The 24,908-nt window shown below is 41.7% G+C and overlaps 1 protein-coding gene across 5 annotated transcripts in view; it reads right to left on the minus strand.

The window, feature by feature from the left end:
- Window positions 1-1,053: 1,053 nt before the first annotated feature.
- Window positions 1,054-24,908, minus strand: part of PDE1C (phosphodiesterase 1C) — a 326,062-nt gene continuing 302,207 nt past the window's right edge. For 3 of the 5 annotated variants that reach the window (XM_069770055.1, XM_069770081.1, XM_069770062.1), the window contains 2 exons: window positions 13,460-13,525; window positions 1,054-3,856 (listed from right to left, as the gene is read on the minus strand). In XM_069770055.1, the coding sequence (XP_069626156.1) occupies window positions 3,687-3,856; window positions 13,460-13,525 (236 nt within the window). In that variant the 3' untranslated portion in view covers window positions 1,054-3,686. Of the gene's footprint in view, window positions 3,857-13,459; window positions 13,526-20,078; window positions 22,436-24,908 lie in introns of those variants that run through there. The other 2 variants (XM_069770072.1, XM_069770090.1) reach the window with 2 other exon arrangements.

A 24,908-nucleotide genomic window follows, 5' to 3' on the forward strand; every position in this document is an offset into this window, starting at 1 on the left:
TCCAGAACCAAATTTGTTTTATGAACCCAGCTGTCTACCTCACAACCTAAAGAACTGGAAAGGCCCATTTGAGCTGCTGAGCCACAACTCCTCCTCCCTCCTCTTCCCCTTCTTCCTTCACCTCTGCTCTGGCTGCTGCAATGCTGCAACTACCCGTGAGGACATTGGAGCCAATCTTCCTTTCCAATCCCTGTTTGTGTAGACATAGAAATACACAAAATATAAGGAATGAATATGCAGGAGTCTCTCTATGCCTCACTCACTCTGAATTTTAACATTCAGATTTTTAATTCAGACTTTAATCCTTTTCTAAAAAAAAAAAAACCAAACAACTCCCTCTCAAAAAAAAGAGCACCAAACTTTCTTGCTGCAGCAAAGTAATCCCGTGATTAGAGCAAAGACTCAGTTCACAAATGGACTAAACAGAAAAAAGGCTAGATTTGCAAGTGTTGATAGTTGCAATGAGTAATTCGTAGTAAGTCTAAATAGCATCATAAGTCTGAGATCATAAGACTTTCCAAGAGGGACAGATTACTCAGACTTACTTCTATGCTGGCAGCAAGTGGTTATCTCAGAAATCATCAATGCAGAAAAAGGTTGAGTGCATTGCAAAGCCAGACCTCCCCCAAATAACACAGATTTCATTTTTGAGCTTCACACGTGGAAAATTTCCCTTTGGTGTACACTAGGTGTCAGGATTGGACTGAGAGGATGAGCCCACCCACACCATCACACAGCTCCATGCATCAGGCTGGATGCCATTAGCACAACTAGTTTTGCTCAGGAATTATTTTTGTGAAGCACCCAATATTTACAAGCAGTAGTCTGCACAAACATCCTCTCTCCCCCACTTTGCCGTATTTCATTTAGGCCAAAAGCCCCAGGCTTTGGAAGAGGGAAGAGACATCCTGAGATATTTTTCCAATACCAATGAGTATCTGCCACCATTCTTCACCTTCCCCAGCTCCAGGAAAAAGAAGAAATAAAACCCCTCTAAACCACTTGCGTGAACAGACACTTTCTAGAGGAGCATCTAATAGACAGCAACTTGGCACAGCATGGACTTGGCTGGAGAAAAGTGAGAACAAAGAGGAACCTGATCAGAACTACATTAAATTTGTAGGAGCCATATACACTCCCCATGACACCTCAGGTAGGTCATTTCATTTCCCTGTGCCTTGACTACACAGCAGTAAATTAAAGATGGCAACTTATCTTTGCTTCATGGCAAAAGGGGAGAGCGTGGACCAGCAGAAGAAAGACAAAAATCACTCCCTTTGTGAGATGCTAGTGACACAAAAACAGTAACCCCAATAAACTATCCGTAATAATGAAAAGAAAAAAAAAAAAAAGAGGCTCCCCTTTTAACTTCTGCAAGTGACCCAGTGCTGTGCACTTGTCCAGACAACAGTCAGGTAGGACTCTGTTAGGTGAAGTGTTAACCAAAGGTGTCCTAAAGGGAAGGAAATGACACAGACAGAAAATGTGTTTGGAAGGATAGTATAACTATGCATTTCTGTACAGCCCATTTGTGTAAAACATTTTAGGGTATTCTACAAGCAAAATACAGTTCTCGGGGAATTCCTAGAGATAAATCACATTTCATAAGCAGGAGGCGTTGAAGTGCATTCCTCTGTATTTGGTTTAGGCAGTGACCCAGCCCAGCTGCTGGAGTCACAAGTTATGGTGGTGGTGAAGGTCAACACCACAAACATGAAGCGCAGGGTAAAACAGATGAAAATAACTGAAACAAGGTGACATCAGAGCATTTGGGCAATGGAGATGTCTAGCAAAACACTGTGGAGAGGTGTCAAACCTCAGGGTAAGTGCACCCAGAATTGCAGTGATCCTCTCTAAGGGAGCCAGGGGCATCTGTAACTCTGCAAAACCACACCAGCTCTTTTCATGCAACAACCAGCCATGATTTTAATGTGACTGCCGCATCGCAGTGCTACATACACTGGCTGGTGCAGTTTCGATGTTGGACATAGTTACAAACCTGTAGTGTACAACAGAATGCAAATTCACAGTGAGTAACCTTTTAGAAAATATAAATAATAGAATTGGTAGGTAGCAGGGATACTTATAAGAGAGCAGGGTCAGCCTAGTTTTTGTAGAAGAAATTTTGCCTCACAAAACTTTGAGACTTCCTTGGAGGAACCAATAACGGTTTGCAGTTCTCCATTTTGACAATGTCCTACTCCAAAGCCTGTCAAAGGTACTGAGCTGTCATGGATTAAAAGAAGATTGTAACATGTGATCTTAAGATGGGTAAATAACTGGTTAACAATGGGGGAAAGAAAAAAAAAAAAAGAGTAGGATAAAACAGTCAGCATTCATAGTAAAGGAGGATTGTCCTCTCTGCTATTCAATGTGCTTATCCAGAAGATGTGATTTGGAAAAGGTGTGGATGGAAGAAGAAAGCAAGCAGGGAACAGAAATGAAGGATATAAGGTTAAAAAAATTAAAAAAGGAGCAGCAGCAGCTTACTTCAGTGTAATTGGCAAAACCACCAATTCAGTGTTGGTAAGTGCAGATCAATGCATATAGGGAGAGGCAAACCCAACTCCCCAACTCCATATGTGCATTTGGGCTATAAATTAATGAGGATTTATTATAGATAATTCTACAGAAACTACTACTCAGTGCTCAAGGAGGTTCAAAAAGGAAAGTACAACTTTAAAAACTATTCCAAAAGGCATGGAAGATGAAACAGAAAGTGTCCTTACATTATTTTATAAATTTCTTGTATACCTGCATCTTGAGTACTCCATTCAGTACTCATTCTCTCCTTTCAAAAAGAGATTACAAAAAAAAGAGAAAGAGAAAAGCAGCAAGGAAGATAAGAAGTAGAGTAGGTTTGCTTGTGAGGAGAGTACAAACAGGACAGAGTTCACTGGCCTGGAAAGGGAGAGCTGAGGTGGTACATAAATCACCAGGGGCCCGGAAAAAGAGGGCAGAGAGTTATTTGCCACTGTTTCTCACAGTGTAAAGAGGAGGGGGGGCAAGAGGAACTTCTTCAGAGGGGGCACGTTCAGCTGTGAAACTCAGGCCCATGGGTTTGGTGCTCTCTGTGCACCAAGAGAACACATGGGATTAAACTCAACTAAATTAATGCCACAAAAGACAATCGGTGTTATTTAATGTCCATCAGAGTTTGTGCAATGAACAATTTTAATGCTGTGCTATGTCTTTTTCCAATGAGTGAAGCGAGAGTAGTCTGTACTCTGGCCTCCTACCTTCTTCCACCTGAATACCCATCACACTAATGACAGGAGGACATTTATTCTCAGTACAGCTAGGCAAGAAAAAACTTTCCCAGGCTGTCTGAAACAGGAGTTGTTGTCTTACCTGTGGTAGGTGGAAGGTCACACTGAGAACACCGTAAGGAGCCCAACAACCTAGGAAAGCATTAAGTTCCTTAATTTGACAGGAGATAGTGGTATACAATTACTTCTTTTAAGGTAACAGCCAATAATTTAGTACTAAGTGGGCACATGCTGCAATAATAAGGCGGCTATTGAGAACATTTCTGTCCATTATATTGTTTAGCTAAATCATACACTTGCTTTTATCTAGAATTGCAGCTGCTGTACAATGCAGTGTGGCCTCTGCAATGATTACACAATGTCCTCTGACTGCCTGTGAGAAGCGTCGTTCCAGAAGATGCCTCTTTATGTCTTCTGCTATTTCCTATTCCAGCTCTGGGAAATATGTTGGATCTTCTTCATCCTTCCCCTCTGGTCAAGCAGCTTACATCTCACCAGATGTTCCTCCGATTTCTTGTGGAAGGCTGGGAAATAGTCTCCTGAGCTGTGAGTGGGCCTCCTGAGGTGACACAGCTGAGGCTTGATGGCTGGCGGTGACAAAGGAAGAACAATGATGGTTACCATGCCTAGCATTCACTTGCTGGTGAACAAGAAATGAATTCCTCAGGAGCTGCATCCATCCCACTCGGCACAGCCTGTCTATGCAAAGGAGGGTTTCTCAGCCTGAGAGCCAGGACTCTTTTGGATTAATGGGTAGTTACAGAGGGTTAGGAAAAGGTTCAGGGAAAAAAAAAAGTGAAAATATGAATCATAACTATAGATGTAAAACTCTAGAATGAAAAATATAGACATCTCCAAAAATTGAAATTTGGGCCGTTAAGAACTTTGGAATACTTGATCTTGAAATCATACCCTTATTTGGACATTCCAGAAGACTACACCAACACAGGTGAATCCCAAGGAACATTATCAAGGTTAGGAAACAGCAGTTTAGACAGAAGATGAAAGTGCCAAAAGTCTAAATGTAGAAGCAACTTTATACTTACCTATGTATATGTAGGTAGCTAAACACCTGTTTTCAAAATATCATTGAACAAGGTCATTTTAAGGCAATAAATCTGGCTTGAGATCACATTTCCCAGAATTCAGGAATAGGTGGATCTGAGGGGTTTCGTATGATTTTCCAGTAAACTACAGGCCATGGTGAAAGTCACAAGTGGGCTACATATGTATCTGACTATTACCAACTTCTTGAATCTGTTTATTTGAATCTATGTCTTGCTTTCTTACATCTTTAATTAGGTAGAATAAAAACTTAAACATGAATATGACCAAAATGTATTCATCTTATGTTTAGTTATTATTTGCAAAATAACCAAGTAATAAGTCAATAATTAGCATGATAAGCACTTTAAAAGAAAAGTCATTGCTCTCAGCATGAATCCTAAGAAGCAAAAAGATTCCCGTGTGAGCTAGCTAACATCAAATGCTAGAACAGTCACACTCTCATCTTGTTAAACTCCTTGAGTGATTAATAATACTCTAAAATGTCTTGGGAAACAAAAAACCTATGGATTTCATAAACTTTAGAAATACACATCCAGATCTCTGCATAATCTTTCCTGTTCTCAAATAGACTAGATTGACATTCGTTAAAAGCTTGAAAAATATCCAGGTGAGTTACTGTTCTTTGAGGCACATCCACTTTTCAGATTAATTCCATTTTCTGTACTCAGCATGGATTCAGCCAAACTGTTATTGGATTTTTCATTGCTCAGCATGGGGGAATGTTTATTGTTAACTGGAATTTTACTGGAGTTGTTGCCAGCAGAGATGACTTGGCTAATAGGTTTAAGGGGGTTTATCCAGAATACTGACAGTGCTGTTTATCATCCTCATACAGGAGTTGATAAAGGGGATCCATGACATTTAATTTCTTCAGGCTTTAGTGACTCAAAGGGATGGGGAAAAGAGTCTCTCAGAACTCTATAGAGTTCTGTTCCCAGACTTCTCACTGACTTCTTGTGTGACCTGGGCTATAAGATTTACCCCAGTTTCTCCACTTGTAAAATGGGAATAAAAATGAGAATACTAACCTCACAGGGGTTTTGTGGGCTTCAGGAGCTTCACACATCAAGTGTTGTAAGTATTACGAGTTTCTAACCTTGATGCCACTAAGGCATGGATCTCCTTTTTTTTTTTTTTTTTTTTAATTTAGGAAAAATAAATAATTATTTTTTAAGATCATGGCTACCTTCAAGGCAATGAAAGCAGAGAATAGGTATTTGGACAGTGCCAGTGTAGACTGGAATAGTTACACGAGTAGCATCATGCAGAAAGACTATCTGTGTGTCATTCAGACACTGATTTAGGAAGGAGGCAAGAGTGCATTAGCCACTCTGTTTGCTCTGGCCAGCAGGATGTGCAACCAGCATGTTACAGAACAGCAGCCATGCAAACCTTAGATTTGGCTAGGATGGCATCCACGCAGTATTTCCTCTTATCCTTTCTTTGATACAACTCTTCTTTTGACTCTTGAGAGAGGTCAGAACTCCCTCTGGCTGCTTGGTATAGACACCTGCCCTATGTCAACATTATGCCTTGATTTGCTTAAGAAATAATGGTCATCACAGATGAAAGAATGAATGCCAGAGCTGCTGCTTAGTAGACAACTGCAAAAGAAAAATGAGTGTAGACGGCCGGGAAGATCTCACCCAGCACTAGTCCTCAGGTTCTGCTTGCAGCCCTACAGTTAAGGGCTGCCAACCTCATACCACCCTATGCCCTTCCTGAGGGACACACACCTTTAACTGATATATTTTCAAAGAGTTCTGCTAAGCAGAAATGAGTATGTAATCTGCTTCTAAGTTTTTTGTAAAACCCCATAAGTTGGATCTGATGCACCTTAGATTTAACTACAGATATCATGTCAAAGTGGGGTAGGATTTGAGGTTATCTGCAAACACATTTACAGCAGAACAACTAATAGATTTCAGAAAACGATGCAACTTGTACAATGCTTATATGAAGGAACAAGAATTGTTCATTTCCCCATCCCTCTTGCCCCCTCCACGCATAACACAAAAGCAGCCTACTGCTACACTCCACACAACTCCAATTAGATTAATCGCTTGAGGCACTACACCAGAAGCTATTATTTTGTATTAGCAGTGATGGATACTCCTATAAGCAGACATAGCTAATGCATGAGAGACTGGTTTGGAACCAGAGGCACATACACAGAAGGGCAGGTGAACAAATGTGCCACATTTGCCACAGTTTAAACCATTCATCCATGAGTCAAGAAACCACAGGAGTACCAAATACTGCCACAAGTTCTGCCCTTTAAAATGATCCTAAGATGTGCCATGCATCCACTGGGTGAGGTCAACAAGACAGCCAATCAAAACCCAATTATTTTGCAGACGATCACTTGAACTAACAGTCCAGACAATGCCAAGAGCTTCAATCTCACGGATAATCTGAACCGAAGAAAAACATTTATTGAGGAGTCTGCCCTCAGTTAATCGAGCATGATGGACATTTCACATGAGCTTGAAGCCAGGGGATGCATCACCATAGTCCACAAGAATTATTGTACACTATAGTAAAAATTTTAGCTGGAATTTTCCTGGTTCCACTGACTTCCCTACAAATGTACTCATTTGCAATAGTTTTTACCCCATTGCAATAAGAAGGAAATTATTGCTAACAATGCTTATTGACAAAAATACTATATAGTCATCTTGAAGTATTTCAAACTACTAAAAGTTGTTAGAGCAACAAACACTCTTGTTGTTACATAGCAATTCCACTCTGATCAGAAAACAGACCAAGACAAGGCAAAACACTGATATCCTTTTCTTTTCCTTTCCTTTCCAAGCATTTTAAAGCAGATAGATATAAACATTTCTATTCATTCAAAAGGCACATCCCATCAAAAAAGCCATTGAAATGTCATTTTCTTTAATGTCATTACTAAGTCACTGAGTGAATAGCACGGTTTTTAGACACAAATACCTGTTGGGAAGCAATTTGCCTCTGATAAAAATTAAGAACAGTCAGCTGAGCAGCCACATCTGCAAATGGGATTTGAGTGGTCACTACTGGCACTTAGTACTGGAGGGAAAGGAAAAGGCGGCAGGGAAAGAAAACAGGAAACTGGAAGGGGGAAAACCCATTCACATCTGTCAGCAAGGTAGTGGCAGTCCGCTGCCATGCTACTGCCTCTGCTTCTGGAAAAGGACCCAACCATGGCTTCCTACCACCTTTGCACAGAAGGAATTCCAGCAATGAAACACACCTGGTTCACAGGGCAGCACTGGTGCTGGAGGAGGCCAATTTGGCCTCAGCACTACAAGACACTGCAGGCGAGTGTAGATGAGGATGAAGTCTGAGTCATTGCTGTCTCTCCCAGCTGTCCTTGCCTCGCGAGGGGATGCTGTGGCTTTGCAGAGGTACTGGGATGGAAATAGTGTCTGGGAGACGGCTTGGTCCAGACAAAAGTACTCCTTACCCATCTCCAGACACTCAGGCAAGCACTAAGGTTCTCTGGCACAGCATGGATAAGACATCAATATGTTCCCTTGCCGAAGCAGCTGTGGTTAGTGGCCTGTGGGGACATCCTGAAGACAGACCTTCTGCCATCTCTCCTGACCCCTCAGCCCCCTGCAGAGCTACTGCAACTTTTGCCTTCAACTACTATGCAGGCAGGATAAAGAAAATCCTAGAAGGACAACAGGGAAGATGAAAGGCTTTTATGATCAGTAAAGCTGATTTACTGATTTAGCTAAAATATTTATCAGTGAGGTAAGGGAACTATTTCATTGGGAATTTTTACTGGGAGATGACACAGGAAAGCTAGGGATACCGGCATTTCTAATTCAGCGTTCTGCTGCTAAATCAAGGGAGCACATCCAGGAGGGATTCTCCTTTCTCCCTTTTGCTGCCTTTGCCAACAAAGGAGATATTCTGCTGTAATTATCAGGAAGATCCGCAGGAAAGAGGTGCAGGAGAACCAAGACTGCACTCCATTAGAGACGCTCAAGAAATGTTCTAAACTTGGGAAGAATCAGTCTCCTAGGAGTGTTAAGAAAATTCTGTGTGTTTATACAAAATACGCTGCTCTTTCCGATGAGGCACCTCAAGGAGAGAGTCCAAAGAATCAATATTATTCTCATACTAAATCCAAAACATAACGCTATACGAGCTACTAGAAAGAAAACTAACTCTATCCCAGCCAAAACCAGGATAGACAGCGATAGCAGCGATGGGCTATTTTTACAGTTTGGAAGAGCTGTCGTTTGCCTGGCTGTGCTTTGGTCACAGATTCGAATGTTCTAGGTCTGAATACGACCAACCTTTCCTTCCACCACACCAGCGTCACCTCCGCGCACTTGCTTCACAAAGCCTGACTGACTTCCATGGCAGGCTGTTGGCACCGACCGTCCCAACCTATGGCTCAGGTTACACGTTGGCTTTCCTTCAGGCTGCGGCTGTTGAAATCACCCCCCTCGCGCCCCAGGAAAAGGGTTTGTGTCCAGCCAGAGCAAGTCCCTGGTCCTCCTGGCTGTGGGGCCTCATAGGCTTTAGCTCTGGCACAGCGAGGGGACAGCTAGTAGGGGTGGTCTCTGGGCTGCAGGGTTGGTTTCTGCCATGGCCTGAGAGAAGAGTAACAGCACCAGGTTTGTCCTTGGGAGCCGGGTGGCAGAGGAGGCGTCAGGGACACCCAGCAGCTGGCCCAGTGCATGGCCACCAAGGGCAGGGACAGCCCCCTGGGCCTCCTGGGCACAGGGACAGCCTGTGGAATGATTGCTGGAGGTGACTTAATGGTATGACAGCCCCCGCCCCTGTCAAGGGAAGTTGAACCTCCAGGGTGGAATGCAGTGGACACGTAAAGAATCGGTTCCATGGTAGTTCCCTAAGCAGCATAACCTGCAACTTTAGATGTTAGCAACACCAGGGGAGCTCGGTATGCTGACTCTGAAAAGTAACATGGAGGGTGGAGCGGAGTGCAGATGCTGCAGCCAGGCTTTGTGATCATAGGGATAGGGAACTGGAACGATAGGAATGAGAACGGTTGGTCCCTGCATTGAATCCACTGAAGCAAGGAGGTAAAACAATGGAGGTTCTGTCTAGCTAATGCCCTACTTCTCATTTATATCACACGTGCCCAGTTCTGGGGTACTGACACGCAACGTTATGTCCTTTGGGTGAACTTTGTTCATTATAATATCATTATAATACCAAAACACACCTCCATCCCAGAAGCTGCCCACCTCCAAGGTGTGACCACTCCCTGCACTGAGCATGTGCTCTGAATTTTCTCTAGCACGTACCTTGAAAAGCAAAGTGAGAGAACTTTATACCAATCAAAGTAAAGGTATGTATGACTAGAGTCAACTCAAGCTCCACCTAAAAAATGAGAAAATATAAAAGGGCTTAAGAGAGGTTAGGGAAGATACCATCATAGACAAGTTGGTAGGACTCTGCAGTGCAGGTGCCAGGCCCATCCAGGAGACAGGGGCAGGGACGGGCACACCTACAACATGGCTCAGGCAGGGACTGAAGGCCCCAGGCTGAGCTGAGACATGTCCCCTGGGCCCTTGGCAGGAGACGGGCAGGGTGGGGGTCCCAGGGGAGGCCAGGCCCAGCCATTGAGGTCTATGAGCACTCCTAAGATCCTGACAGAAGCAGACTTCTGAATGTTTCCAAGCCACAGGAAGAAAAATGTGGTCGCTCAGTGATTGTAAACAATACTCTGGGTACATCAGTACCCCTACTGTGCTTCCTCACCATACAAAGTGCAGGCTCCTTGGAGAAATTGTTGGTTCACCCTCTTTGCACTGAAAAAAAGGATTCTTTCCAGCAGGCAGCAGACATGGCCGTGGCAGCTGGGCTCCCTGCGGCACTGTGAGATGCAGCTGAGCTGCTGGCAGACTCTGTTTTCACCAATGGTCAAGCCCAGGTGGGAGCACTTGCAGGGCTCTCTCCTGCACGCAGCCACCTAACGTCGTAAAACTTCCCCAGCTTTGTGACCTCTCGCGTGTTTCTTCCTCTCATGCACTTCAAATTGACAAGGCACAGCTTCAAATGTTAGCGATGAGGAGGACTCACCAACCTGCCAGCAAAGAGACGGATGGGATCACGCACACACGTGCCTGTTCTTGCCAGCCTCACTCCTTCAGAAGTGAGACTAAATCCAACGCAATAAAGCTTCCCCTTTTTATTCAAGAAGCCGCATGCGATTAGCAGAAAAAACAGCAAGACAATAGCATTTTCTCAATTACAAAATTGTGTGTGTGTGTTTACAGCACTGTTTCTTAGCCATACATTAATTAGTGGCTGCTTCCAGCAAAAGCAACCCCCCTGAAACATGATCTATACAGAGCATAAAGAAACAACACCATAATGGCTGTAAACAAAATGCATGACTGGACTACATACGTGGAAAATATTGCGCTATTATCTACTCCCCATCACATACTGTAAATAGTTGTGCAGGAAGGGCTGATTTGCAAACTGTACCAGAGTAAACAGTTTGCTGTGTAAGCCACGGTAACAGGGCATGAGCAGGAAGGTACCACTGTTAAACAGCCAAATAGAGAAAACTCCCTGGGTCCCTAAACCAATCGGTGCCTAAACATACACTGAGGTGGGAGGTATCTAACAAAGAGAGAGTCAAAACACAGCTAGTCATTTCTGTAAGTGCCAGACAGAAGGCACCTTCCTATAATTCAACATCAGATCATCACAGTGAATATTGCTACTGGAAGTAAGGCTGGCAACAAATTCACAGTGTCTTTTTGCAAAAAGGGACACTATTAGGTTGATTGCTCCCCTCTCTTGAAGGTGCATCCTCCCAGCTGCTGTTCTTCTAATCATAACAACATATCTCTAGATTGGATAGTATTAAAGGGGAGTAAATACTATGATTCCCAAACAGATGAGGAAACTGGAGAACACAAGAAGGGTTTGAGCAAGGTCACTTAGCAAGTCAGCAATAATGAAAGGACTGTACCTGGTAGCTTATGCCAAAACCCTCTCTTCTGCATTTATGTTCTCTACCTTCTTATTATAATGGTGGTCTGCAGGCTCAGAACAAGGATCACACATAAGAAGGAATGTGGGATTTGTTGTTTGCAGGTACTCATTAATAGATCGATGGGTTAAAAGTGGTATCGTGTTGGAGAAATGGATGAAAAACGCTGCATAAGCATTACTTGTTAAAAATAAAGAAGGGACCAATGCAAACATGCCAAAATGTATAAAAAGTGAACTAGTTTTGAAATTAGAGCTATTTATATTAGATGAGACTTATCGCTGTAGTGTGACATGAATGTTTTATTCCACAATTTTTCCTTAAGATATTTTTTTTTTCCTCCAAAAAGCAAGACGCTCTCCAAAATCTCTCCAAAGAGCAAGACCTCTAAATGCCACCTGCAAGAAAATCCTGGGTGAAAACATCCATAGTAGTAGCCTCCCCTATGAATATAAATATAAGAATTTAATAACTGCTGGGACCCTATAAGAAATACGCAACATACACAGGTAATACTTATTGTCACTGCCAGTGGTGAGAAACTTCAGAAGGTAAGAGGATGGATTTGTGATAGTTCTTGTTCCACGCTTTCTACCTAAAAAATGTCTTGGGTTAGATACAGAGGTTTAAATTTTACTTTCAGTGATTATCCATTCTTGTTCTTGAGCAGGACAGTAATCCATGAATCACATTGTTTTATTACGGGAATACAGCGTTTTGAAATCTCTCACATCCCTGCTCATTCTTTTCCTTACACCCAAGGGGTGGCTGCAGCTATGCCTGGGGAAACAATCTGCTAAGGTGGTGGCTGTGAAAGAGCATCACACCATGAGCAGCTTGGAGAACTGAAACAGCACAGAAACATTCTGCTGCACATCGGCATCTATAAGTGGAGCCACACCATACCTCAGCTGCTGGCACAGCAGTCATTGATAAAAATATCTGTAGCAAAACTTTTAAAGTACTTTGCTTTAAGTTTGGAGTTTTTTTCTTGGTGATTTCTTGTTGTCTTCCTGCAGACTTACTCTTTCTTTCACATCCTGTGAATCATACATATATGAATGCCCTTGCATATGCACATGCAAGATAGTATCTGTCGTGGTTTAACCCCAGCCAGCAACTAAGCACCACGCAGCTGCTCACTCACTCCCCCGGCATCCAGTGGGATGGGGGAGAAAATCAGGAAAAGAAGTAAAACTCCTGGGTTGAGATAAGAACGGTTTAATAGAACAGAAAAGAAGAAACTAATAATGATAATGATAACACTAATAAAATGACAACAGTAGTAATAAAAGGATTGGAATGTACAAATGATGCGCAGGGCAATTGCTCACCACCCGCCGACCGACACCCAGCCAGTCCCCGAGCGGCGAATCCTTGCCCCCCCCCACTTCCCAGTTCCTAAACTAGATGTGACGTCCCATGGTATGGAATACACTGTTGGCCAGTTTGGGTCAGGTGCCCTGGCTGGGCATGAGAAGCTGAAAAATCCTTGACTCTAGTCTAAACACTGCTGAGCAACAACTGAAAACATCAGTGTTATCAACATTCTTCACACACTGAACTCAAAACATAGCACTGTACCAGCTACTAGGAAGACAGCTAACTACATCCCAGCTGAAACCAGGACAGTATCTTGTTCACACTAAGCCATTATTTTGTGTAACTGCTTCATATTACCCTCCCTCTCTTCTGACAGTTGTGTGGGACAAGGATGAAGGGATTAAGAAAATGGTTATCGTGATAAAATAGAGACGACAGAATTTGGTAGATGGGAAGGGCACAAAAAAAGCTATGCTTGGGTCCACAAAACAGCCTTATTTTTTTCCCTTCAGCATCTATGTCCATGTGATAAAGGCCCAAATTAATTTGCCAATTGAATTAAAATAATCTGTGAAGCCTGCACTGCAAGCCACAAAATGTAAGATATTTGTTAAAAAAACCTGAAATGCCGTAAAGACCATTAAAAACAACAGTTCATTTGTTCAATCCCAGTGAATGGGTTTAACTTTTTTAATGTGATGTGTAAGTCATGCCATACCTGGAGAAGTCATCTGTTTACGTCCATCTCCCAAACAGTAAGCACTGTGAGTGCCTATTTCCAAAGCTGCACGTATAAGCAAATTAGAGTGAGGTGGTACCAACTGACCTGGCAATGTAAGGCGGTTTGTCGAGGAACCCGAGCCTGGTAAGTCAGCTGAATGTCGCACCGGACCTTTAAAAAGAAAGAGCAGTTTCAGCAGAGATGGATGAATGGTAGTCCTGCCAGCTATGAAAATGCTTTTTGTAGTGCTGCCATCACTACGAGGTGTTTGTAGTCTTCTTTCTGCCATTTCTTATCCATGGTACACTGGGAAAGTAGCCTCACTTCTGGGACCTTTCCATCTAAAGGAGTCAATATCAAAAGTATCTTTCTTTTTATCACTTACCGGGTTTGGGTTGAGATACCCAAGTTATTGATTCTGGAAATTTCATGTTCTTAAGTTTTGGACCTATGAACTATTGCCAGATCTCAGACAGCTTTCCCTTCAGCTACCTCCATGTCCTCACAGAACTCGCAATTGCCAGTTTTACTGCCTGGCACAGCTCTGAAGGCAGTTACACAGCACTTACCTTGCTTCTGTGGTGGTTCAGCAAGCGGCTGGCATCACTTTGGGAACCATCGGTTGGTAACGGCTCTGGATATTTATGTCATTGGCTATACGTGCCAGAGAAAGGACTCTGATACTGTATTTGCAAGTGGAGGTGAGTCACCCAAATCATTAGATGCCTTTTCCAAACCATCTTTTCTCCCTTCTTGCTTATGTGGCAGTCAGTAGTTTTGATTTGAAGGTCACAACTGACTTTGTCAACACCCTCAATATCTAACAGAAATTGGCAGCTTGGCTTCATCTCTGCTTGCACTGGACTGGAGATACATGCAGACTCAAACAAAGCCGGTAAGGTATAAGAATACAAGCAGGTACAGTGGTGAGCAGATTGCATGTTCTTCAGGAAATCAATTCCAGTGAACCTCCCAGAGAGGAAAGGAGTGAATTGAAACAGGAATTTCCGGCAAAAGGGAATGCACAAATCCTTTCACACTTGTACTGAACATCTCTGAACTTTACATCCTCCTTAGACAGAATGGCTTGGTCTCTGCCACTCTTAATCGTTATTTTTTCCTTTTTTAAGGAAAAGATCAAATAGAAAACCAGCAGCAAGATGGGAAAATTCTGGTCATTACTTGTGTGGTGTGATGACTCCTGCACAGACACCACCCGAGTCTACCTGTGGAATACAATACTTTGTACAAGGTGCTATGTAGACATGTAGCTGAAATGCTCTGAAAGGAGGTCTATAAGCAACACCAGAGCACAGGACACCAGCCCTGTGGGATTGATACTCATGCTCCAAGTGCACAGAAAAAAAAAATCACACAAACAAGTGTTTCAGTGCGCATGAGAGTGGTGCGCTGTTGTTGGTTTAGCTGCTCTTATGGGCTGTGGTTTCAGTCAAAAGAGAAAAGGGGAAAGGTGAGGTTGACATGTCTAATCCCCAAACGGGTAGAGATTTACCTCGGGGTCCTTAAATAAGCTATTTGAATTCTCTACCACAATTTCCCTGTCTTTAGGTATTAGGTATTGCCACTAATTCCTCACAGGGGCAAGTGGCGAGCAATGACTGCTGTCCAAGCAATGTTCCCACTACACTTAAAAAAACAGAAGTTGATTATTACTAGTACTCTATGGGGAGCTGGATGCTGGAAAGCAAACAGCAAGTGCCGTGCCTGTATCGGATGTAGAAAGCACAAGAACAAAACGAACCCTTCTATAATTTTAATTCAAATGGAGCAGAGACCTCATTGTTTTTATTTGGTAATAGGATGAACATACATGGACTCAATTACAGAAAAACTGGAATGTTGAAAAATGTTTTATACATTTAGAGACCACAAGCCTCTTCTTTCAAATAAGGAACTAACAATAAATACATATTGTTTAAAATTATTCCCAGAACAGTTGAGAATACTTGGCATTACATGGCATCATTCATTTCGGTTTTGCATTTTTTTTTTCCTTATGAGTCTTAACAAACCAAATAATAGTTTTTTTTCATTACCCTACCCACCCAGTCCCAGGAGCAAACTTGCATCGAGTTTTGCTTTCAGCATGTATTTTAACTTGTTTTCTATCCCCTGGTGCAAAATAGCTTTAACAACCTGCCTCTTTCTTCCTTGAAAAATATTAGAGAACAGGTGTCTGTTGCTTGTTTTAGTTCAGTTCAATAAAGACATCTCCATTATCAGTTTTGCTAATATAAACATACTCTAAAGTTTATGTTCAACTTCATACATAGAATTCCCTGCAGAATGCCAGCTGAGAAAAGGTTATTTTTACAAGACCAAGATCCTTGAATTTGGTTAATTTCCCCTTATCCTTCCTACCAATAGGTTTAATGTTTCTTAACTTTATTTAGGACCTGTCAGTGTAGGGTTAACCACAAGAGCAGTGAAATCTATTGTCACAGATAAGCCACAATGTCCACCCTTCCTCCCTGCTGAAGGTAGTCAGTGCACTAGGGTATGACTTTGATTGAAGTGCCTACAAGAAGTAGCATCATCAGAATGAAGAGAGATATATGGTGTTTCTTAAACACATTGTGGTGGAAGCAGCTCCTACCACAGCAAAGGAAGACAGTGCCACCCTAATACATTGGCTTTACACAGATTGCCCTGCATGTGATTAGCTGTATGTGTTTCGGTTATTTAGGTTTTGGCCCCAGATGCTGTGGTGGGACCAGCAGGACTTTGCATGCAACTTCCTTTGATTTCAGTGCAACTAAAAAAGTGATCAGGCCCTAGGTGTTACTTCGCTCTAAGCTCATGTTGCAAATGCAATGGCTTTTGTCTATCAGGGAAGAAGGGGGAGGAGAAAAGGGAAGGGAAATATTCCTGTGAGAATCTGGGCCTGTAGACAACCAGAAGGTCTGGTAAAAACCCAATCAGAACCCTACAATAAAAATAGCAAATATTTAAAAAAATTGCATATAAAAGTGTATAAAAATATCATCCAAGCGAGAAGAAAAGGAAAATGCTCACTCTGCCATTCTACTGCTAGGTTTTATCACTAGAAAACCCCAATGGCCATAAGTAATTTTGTTTGATAGATGCACTCCTACAACCACCAGCAGAGACAACTGGACTACATATATTCCTCCTACCACTGGATAGCTTCTAAAACCAGAGTGTTATGAGTACACAGCAGTTGACACATACGCACTTGGAAGAAATCGAAAGAATACAAAATGTCGAGAGTGTGCTGTGAGGCTTGTGAACGAGTGCTGTCGTGCACTTAGGTATGAGGGTAAATAAATTGCTAAAACAGCTTCAGATCCCCAGCCAGCTTGCCTGGAAGTAGCTCCACTTTCTTCTACCTGGTGGTCAAGTCACCAGAGCAGGGAGAGTTAATGCCTCGAAGATAGGCATGCATCCCGGTCCTGCTTGGGTACAGATCAGAACCCTCTGTGCTTGCTGGGGATCAAAAGGGACATTGCAGCAACAAGAAGGCAGTCTCAGCGAGTAGAAATGCGTGGCCAGTGTTTCATTTTAACAGAAAATAATGGCACTGGCAGTGGTCACTTGCCCTGCTCCTGCTTTGATCACAGTAATCAGACAGGGAAAGGGTTGTCTGGGATCGCAAAACTTGTCTGCCTGTGGAAGCAGGGGGAGCACCACATTAGGATGCACACCTGACACTAAACTGAGACTGAGGCAAACCTGCTCATATTGTGGGTAACACAAATTGGAAAAACCTCTGTACCCACTTCAGAGGGAGCTGAATTTATGCCTTAAAATGTGAAAGCATGGGTTTTTTCCCTCCTTTCTACCTGGCCAGCACTGATGCTCACTCCTTAGAGCAATTTGCACAGAGTCAGTGTTGCAGGGCTCCTTCTCGTCTTCAGCCAGCACGTTCCTGCTTTTGAGTGCTGATGTTCAGACACTGCGCCAGCACAGCTCTGAGATCAGCACCCATTCAACACATGTGAAAAGCACAGGATCACTCTGTTGTTTTTAATTATTGGGTAAGATTATGGATTAAAAAACAGTAAGAGAAAAGGACTTGATTATGCTGTCATTTGCTGAGTATAAATGTCTAACATATGGTATAGATCATCAGAAGCTGATGAGTTTCACTATTATAAAATGAAAAGTGAGGAAAAAGGAGCCAATAAGAAATATTTAAGACCATCTCAAGAGTTCCTGGAGATAGACTAGTTTATTCTAGTTGAAGCAAAAACGTACTGTCCTTGTCAGCTTCCATCATTTCTAATCTGAATAGATTATTGTTCTTTTTAATTAAAAGCCATGTTTGGGACCCACTGTAGAATTTTCAAGGACTAACAGTGAAAGTATTTGCCTTTAGCTAGGTGAACTCACAGGCCTTCTGAATACAAAGCAGCACAGCACTATCAGCTATCTAGTTTGAAATATTTTTGCTTCCAGTCTGAGCTTGTAAGACTTTTTAAGTACATATGCAAACATTTGCATATTCAAAAGGTAGTTTGCAAAACACCACCATATACCGTTCTTCTCTGGCATAACCAACTACACTTTGGAAAGTTTCTCTCCAACCACAAAATCTGTGCTTGAAAAAAAGAAACAATGAGAAAAAGGAATGTGCCTCCTTCATTCACCCATCAGGAACCAAGCTCCCAAATTCCAGATTCATTCTGATGCTAAACATCCTACTGTATCAATACATAGTGTGCTTACACTAGCTGGAGCTATAGAAAAGGCTGCACTTTTAGATAAGCATCAGTCTGCCTAGATTGACTACTCTGAAATATGTTTTAAGTCTAAAATTGCAAAATTTCTTTTTTTAATCTACCACCTATTTTATCACCAGCAAAAAAAAAAAAGTTGGCTTCTGGCATCCATCTTTTTTCTCAAACATGGAAAACATTAGTGACGTCCGCCATCTTTTTATATTTAAACATAGAAATCTGACCATATAACTTTACAAAGGAAAAAATTGTGTCATTTGTAAAGAAAGCTGGTTGACTTAAGCATTTTGAGAGGGTGCATCACAGGTTTTTACATTTTAAAAAATTAATTTAAAAATAGACAAATCCCTTCTTTCATGTGTGTGAACACTTCTTGCATGTTGTCACAGAAACGCACGGTTCAAGTCACGGATTGAGTGCAGCCCAAAGAACTGTCACCCTTTGAGCCATTTAAATAATGAACAGGACACAATGAAGGTGGTGAAACACTGGAAACATTCAAGGTCAGGCTAGATGGGGCTCTGAGCAACCTGATCTAGTTGAAGATGTCCCTGCTCATTGCAGGAGGGGTTGGACTAGATGACCTTTAAAGGTCCCTTCCAACCCAAACTATTCTATGATTCTATAAAAACATATTGCTTGCTCTTCTTTTTCTATTAAATCATAGTCTCCAGGAGTTCAGGCACTATGTCACCATGAGTCAAAGGTCTGCGAATTCCCTGAACACCAGTCCCAGCTAAAGGAAAAAAACTGATAGGGATACTTGCAATGGTATCCCTCCCTCCCTGTTTTAAGGGGATAAAGTGCCTGGATTCTCCCTCTCAAGTTACAAAACAGTTTCTGGGAAGCAGAAGATGCCTGGTGCTCTTCCAGCAAGGCAGAGCTTTCTGAGAGCACCAGCAGCCCCTGTGCAGAGGCAGAAGAGTGCTGTCTTTATCAACACAGCTTTCCAGCCTGCGCTGCCCTCCGTAAGAAGCACTCTGGCACCAGAAGACCCCTTTGTGCCTACTGGTGGGCACTCCCAAACAATTCTGTAGAATTTCAGCATGAGGCCAATGGTTTGGGCCCTATATTTGCAAAATTTCTGGCTGATTAATTTCTTGTATAGTCTTACTGAGGATGGAAAAGGCAGGCATCTGAAAACATAACTCTATATATCTAGGGAAAGTTAGGTAAGGATGTAAGAACAGAAATCCTTTCTCATTCTTTATAAACATAGGCCATTAACTGATGAACACCTAATCCTTTTCCACTTATTTCTCTTTGGTTTCCTTTTGTGGAATAAAATAAAGAAAGCAGTTCTGTAATTTTTTTTAATTTTTATTTTTTTTTTACACAATTGCACAGTGGCTGATCTCTAGTTTAACTGGGAGGTGTCTACACATACCATTCCTTGGCTCACAATGCACTAGCACAACGCTGCAGAGTGTTCCAGGAGGTGAGGGGGGCAGAGTAGGGCAATGCACATGAGATCCTGGGAGGGAACCCCACAACAGATGCTTTCATCTGCCCTAGTCTCTTTGTAGGATTTCAATTTCTAGCTTTCACTTTATATATTTCCAAGCTAATAGATTTCATGGGGATTTTTTTTTTACATGACAACAAAAATTTCTAAAAAATGCTAATAATCCACTGTAGCTTATTCAAATGATTTTAAAAGAGCAGGAGAATGTTTGAGCTAGCTCTGACTCCCTGTATATTGCAAAAGATTTTGCTGCATACCTGTGTGCTGAGATCAGTAACTTTGACTATAGCATCTATTCTAGAATGGCAGCTCTGATCTGCAGTCCCAAAGGGATGGCAAACCCACCACTTCCCTTATTAGCTCCTGCCAGTGGTAAATAACCCTAACAATCGAGGAAAAACATTTTCCAGTCTGATTTCACACCTTTGTGCCAGTGCACGAGAAACAAGGACTGACCAGCCATGAATTAAGCAGTCTGGCTTTGCTGTCTGAAAGAAGTCATTCCCAGAAAGAAAAAAAAATAAATATCAGAAACAGATGAAGAAAAAGATTTAGGTTTTTTTAATTATTATTATTATTCTACTGTGCATAATGTAAGGCATCTTTAGTCACTGTACATTAGGTAAGTGTAACTTAAAAGATATTGACTAAATCATCCTGCACCTCTGACCAAACACTTGGTGAGGATATGTTCCCCCTGACTTCAGGGAGAAGTCTGACTAAGCAGGGACTGACTCACTGCTGCGGTATTTTAGTTCTGCATTATTGATATTTCATCAATGTGCCTTCAAAGAGTCTGGTCAGGACTGGAAGTCATATTCTACCACTCTTACCAGGGCTGAATGCTGATGGAGCGTGAGAAAGGCAAGGTGGGAAAGTGCTACGTGGTGACACAGCCCTCTGCCTGTCACACAACATGGAGTGTGCTTGGCGCTGACTGCACCTGGTGCTGACTGGCCACTGTCCTCCCAGCACCCTGCTTTCCTCAGAAAATCTACCCCAGATTGAACCAGGAGCTCACAAATGGGAACACTATGTGCCCTTATATTTATTTTATTTAAATGAGCTGGTTCAGTGAAGCCAACTGCGAATTCTAAGAACTGCAAGAGTTATTTTTGTGATTGAAGTGCAACCTTTTCACAGCATGAACCTAATCTAAATCTCTGGCTTTGAACAAACTCAAACTCCGGTGTCCAAAAAAAGAACTCAAAAAGTCTCTAGCCTCAGTAATCAAAATCCCAGATACAAACACTCCTGAGTGAGAAGGTATTCACGTTTAAAGGTGGATTTAGGCTGAGCTCACTGCTGTGATCTTTGCCAGTGTTGCGGGAAGCTCGTCCCTGTACATGTACAGTTTAAGCAGGAACAGAGACCCAAGCTCTAATATAGGCTGGTGGGAAAGTCCTGTGCTTTTGAACATGAAAAAGAAACTCTGAAGATTTACTTTCCTAAGCCAATGTTTTGTGTGTTCTCTACATAGCAAAGAGCCGTAACAGCAGTCTGAGTCCTTATAAAATATATACACGACTAACACAGCAAGACCTCATCCTGAACAAAAAGGAGTTAGGAAAAAACAGTTGTATGTGTATGTATGTGTCTTGATTTCCACATAGACAGGTAAAATTACTTACAATTAACTGGATCCCTACCAAGATCCCAAGCCAGAAAAGCACTTACATACATGTTTGATGTTTCTCATACAAAGATACCTTCCTGAATCAAGGTCTAAGCAAGTTAGTTTTTTAACATTTCTTCTTTAAAATGGGCTGAAATGATGGCTACTTTCCATGTGTCTAACTTCACTGGATAAGACAGTTTTATCCACCAACTCCAGCAGTGTATTTAGGACACACTTTTTCATTTTGGTTTTGTCTGTCCATACTTCTCCAGCAATGCTTTTTCTTTTCTTTGGCCTGTCCATTCAGTCAGTGATGAAAGAAAGACCACACTGAGATGAAAGTAAGAATCGATCCGTGTGATTCCCTGCTGCCCTTCTCCTCTTAGATCTTCAGGTCAGACAAAGAGTGGTTACTAGTAGCCCATGAACAAATGTGGGGAACAGCTCATTAACTGTAATATCAAGTTAAGGCAGGCACATCAAGCAGGACATTAGTGCATGCTCTTAGAGTCTGACAACAAAATTTGCCCCAAGGGAATATCACTTTCATTGATTATTCCTTTCCTATTACTAACTGCAAAACCAGAACAAAATCAAGGGTTGAGTGAGTCTGCCTGCTGTCTAGAAACAAAAACATTTTGCTACCATTGCATCATCTAGGAAAGACATCAAATCCTAACAAATGGTCAAATGACTCTACCAATTTGCCATCCTTATTAATAAAATCTTCTACAGCGAGGGTAAAACTGATGTCAAATTCTGTCTACCAGCAACTGGAAAAGGCTCTCAGGGAAAAGAGTAAAAGTGAAGTATTAACAAGTTTACTTTCCTTTTTTTTTTTTTAATATATTCTTTTGCATCATGCTAATGTTGGTTTCACAAGCTTGAGGCATAGCAAAGGGCAATACCAGCTTTTGAAGATGACTCTCATCTATTTGCTTGACCTGTCCAGAAAAATGGAGCCATTTGCATCAGGAAATCACCACTTGTTTTTTTTAACAAAAAACTTCAAAATACAACAAAAAATGCACACATACATGAACAAACAAACAAACAAAAATAAAACTGACCCAAAAAACCAAGGCCCCCACCCTAGAACCCAGAGTCATTAGCTGTGAAGTAGCCAGTGGGAGGAGGAGTGTTTTGAAAGTTGTTTAACGCCTTCCCCAGAAACTGGTCTTTGCAGAAGGAGGAGGAGAACAGGAATGAAGAAGCTCAGCTAAAATGATGAAAGAAATTTGCAGTCTCTTTTTTAATATATTTTTATTCTTCTGTATCTGGAAAAAAAAAAAAAGAAAAAGAAAAGTGTCAAATGCTGCCTTTCTCCCCTTTGTCCAAGCAGCAGGTAATCTGGGAAAGAAAAAGAAGGATATCAGTTTAGACAGCCTCCTTTCCTCCAAGCATTGCAGTTTTGCTTAACTGTTGCAAGGCTGCAAGGTGAGGTGCACCAAAGCAATACCTCTTATTGGCTTGACTGGAAATATCATTCTGTCCTACACAAAGTGAAATCCATTGCTCTCTGACTAATCCAGTGGGAACTCAACCTTGGGCATCAATAGGATCATTTAACAGAATCCAACATGCTTAGATCAAGAGATCCCATTAGGTTTCTTTGCTGTAGGGCACTCTGATCACCCTTGCTCACTAGCTCTTTCAGTACCTTTTTGCTCATGAAAGCAACAAAGTTGTACATGCGGTTTGAGGTGAAGAAAAGAAAATGCTCCAAACACAAAAGAGCACTACCATTTAAAAGCCCCTTTCTCCCAAAGAGCTTGCAATGAAAAGCACAGCCTTATGTATGGATAGGTGCCCCTGAGACCTAACAAAGTATGTGCCTTTTACAATCTGCTTGACTCCTCTGTCAAATATTTATAACCTCTTGGCCTCATAATTAGGCTATATTTGACTAACATTGTACAAACATAACTGTTTTCTATGTAGTTATACCACAAGTGAATCTTCATAATAAACAGATGTCCTTGAGGAAGAAATGTAGACAAGAAACCTTTTCCTTTATTTCTAGTGAAAGAGGACAGTTTCTAATGAAAGAGGACACTCTATCCAACCCTTCTCATACTCTCCTCTAGAAATCCTCTGGAAAAGCTTCAAACAGGAACATGAATATTTTACTCTATATTGGCTGTCCAACCAGTTATTTGAATATGTCTGGCACTCTGCTTAGCTACTGTTATTCTGACAATGCTGTCAGCAGAGTTTGAAAGTGCATTTAAAAGGGTCTCTCAACCAAGGAGATTCAGCCCAAGGAGAGGTGAATTTATCTGTAAGGCTGGGCATGACGTGGAAGATGTGATTACATCTGAATCTCTTTGGGTCCCTTTCAGAAAACCAGTTTCTTTTGCCTTCATTAATATATTGCCTCTTTTTTTTGCCTTTTTTTTTGTTGTTTTTGAGTAGCATTTGGGCAAAGGAAGAAAAGTATGGCAAAACAAAGGTCTAAGGCTTTGCTGCTGGATTGCATTATCTCTGATGAATGTATACAGTGGCTGCATAGAGAGTTGGTATGATTTTCTTGTACTGTACAGTTAGCAGGGGGACTTTTCCTTTCAGGATGGTCCCCTGTAAGGTGCTGCTACATCTTGCTAACTTGATGCAATTTCTGTTGTAAAGAATTAGACTTTCAACTTTTCATTGGATTTATTTAGACTGAATTGTCACATTCCCAGCACTACTGACAGCATAATCTACAATAGGCAATAGTAACAGCCATAACAACAGTACTACACTTCCTTGATGTCTCCTACCTAAAAAGTTCAGCCTGATTTACTGTCATTAACAGGATCATAACAATCCTGTGAGATGTATCACTAGCCACATTTTAAAGAGAAAAGACTGACCCAGAAGGAAACGTAATCATGTGGGACATGTGGACTAAATTACATGTTTGAGCAGTAATTATTTCTGAATCTCTTAAATGATTTGCTGAATCACATAAGGAATCTGAAACAGAGCTCAAAGTACCACCCAACATGCCCTCTCTTTCCTATGCCATCCATACTCACAAGACTTTTATCCTCTCCCATTCCCGTTAATGAAACAAGGGAAAATGCAATGTTTTTTCCAGACTCTATAAGTTCCCTGTGGAGAACTGAGTCATATATTGCTTTTTGCTTCTGTTAGTCACATCATCAGCTCCAGTGAGAACATTCCAGTACAGCATTTTCTTTAAATTGTTTTTCTACTTGGTGGAGCAGATGTGTTGGTTTCCTAGCCGAATTTCCCTTTGGATACAATATAGCTTCCCTACTACTACCTTAACCTTGGATGTGATTCAGCCTCCTTCTCATTTTGGCACAATAAATCCAGTGCAAATATTAGTATGTATCAACAGAGGTAATTGAAAGAGGAAAACGAATGAATATGCAGCGCTCAGTACACAAGAAGACTCTAAGTAGTTCACTTGGCATATATTAAATTTCATTATCAGAAATAGCCTCATCTGAATGCACATCTCAGTCCTTCAGTGTCACTGACGAGTTTATATTGTTTGTCAAGGTTGAGTATTGGCCCTCCCCTTCATCACTAATGCAAATACCAGTGACTTCTACAGCTCTTCATGTGATACCAGCACCCACTGCAAGGAGATTAAGTCCATTCCTGCTATCAGCTTGCAGTTTATACTAAGGCATTTTTAACTTGTGCTTGCTGGACTATGAATGTATGTATTTACTATGTTACTATACAGTCTGACGTACTGAGATGAAAATACACTGTGGTTCGTCTTTTCCTTCA

The sequence above is a fragment of the Haliaeetus albicilla genome, chromosome 2, assembly GCF_947461875.1.
Source record: "Haliaeetus albicilla chromosome 2, bHalAlb1.1, whole genome shotgun sequence".
Taxonomy (NCBI): domain Eukaryota; kingdom Metazoa; phylum Chordata; class Aves; order Accipitriformes; family Accipitridae; genus Haliaeetus; species Haliaeetus albicilla.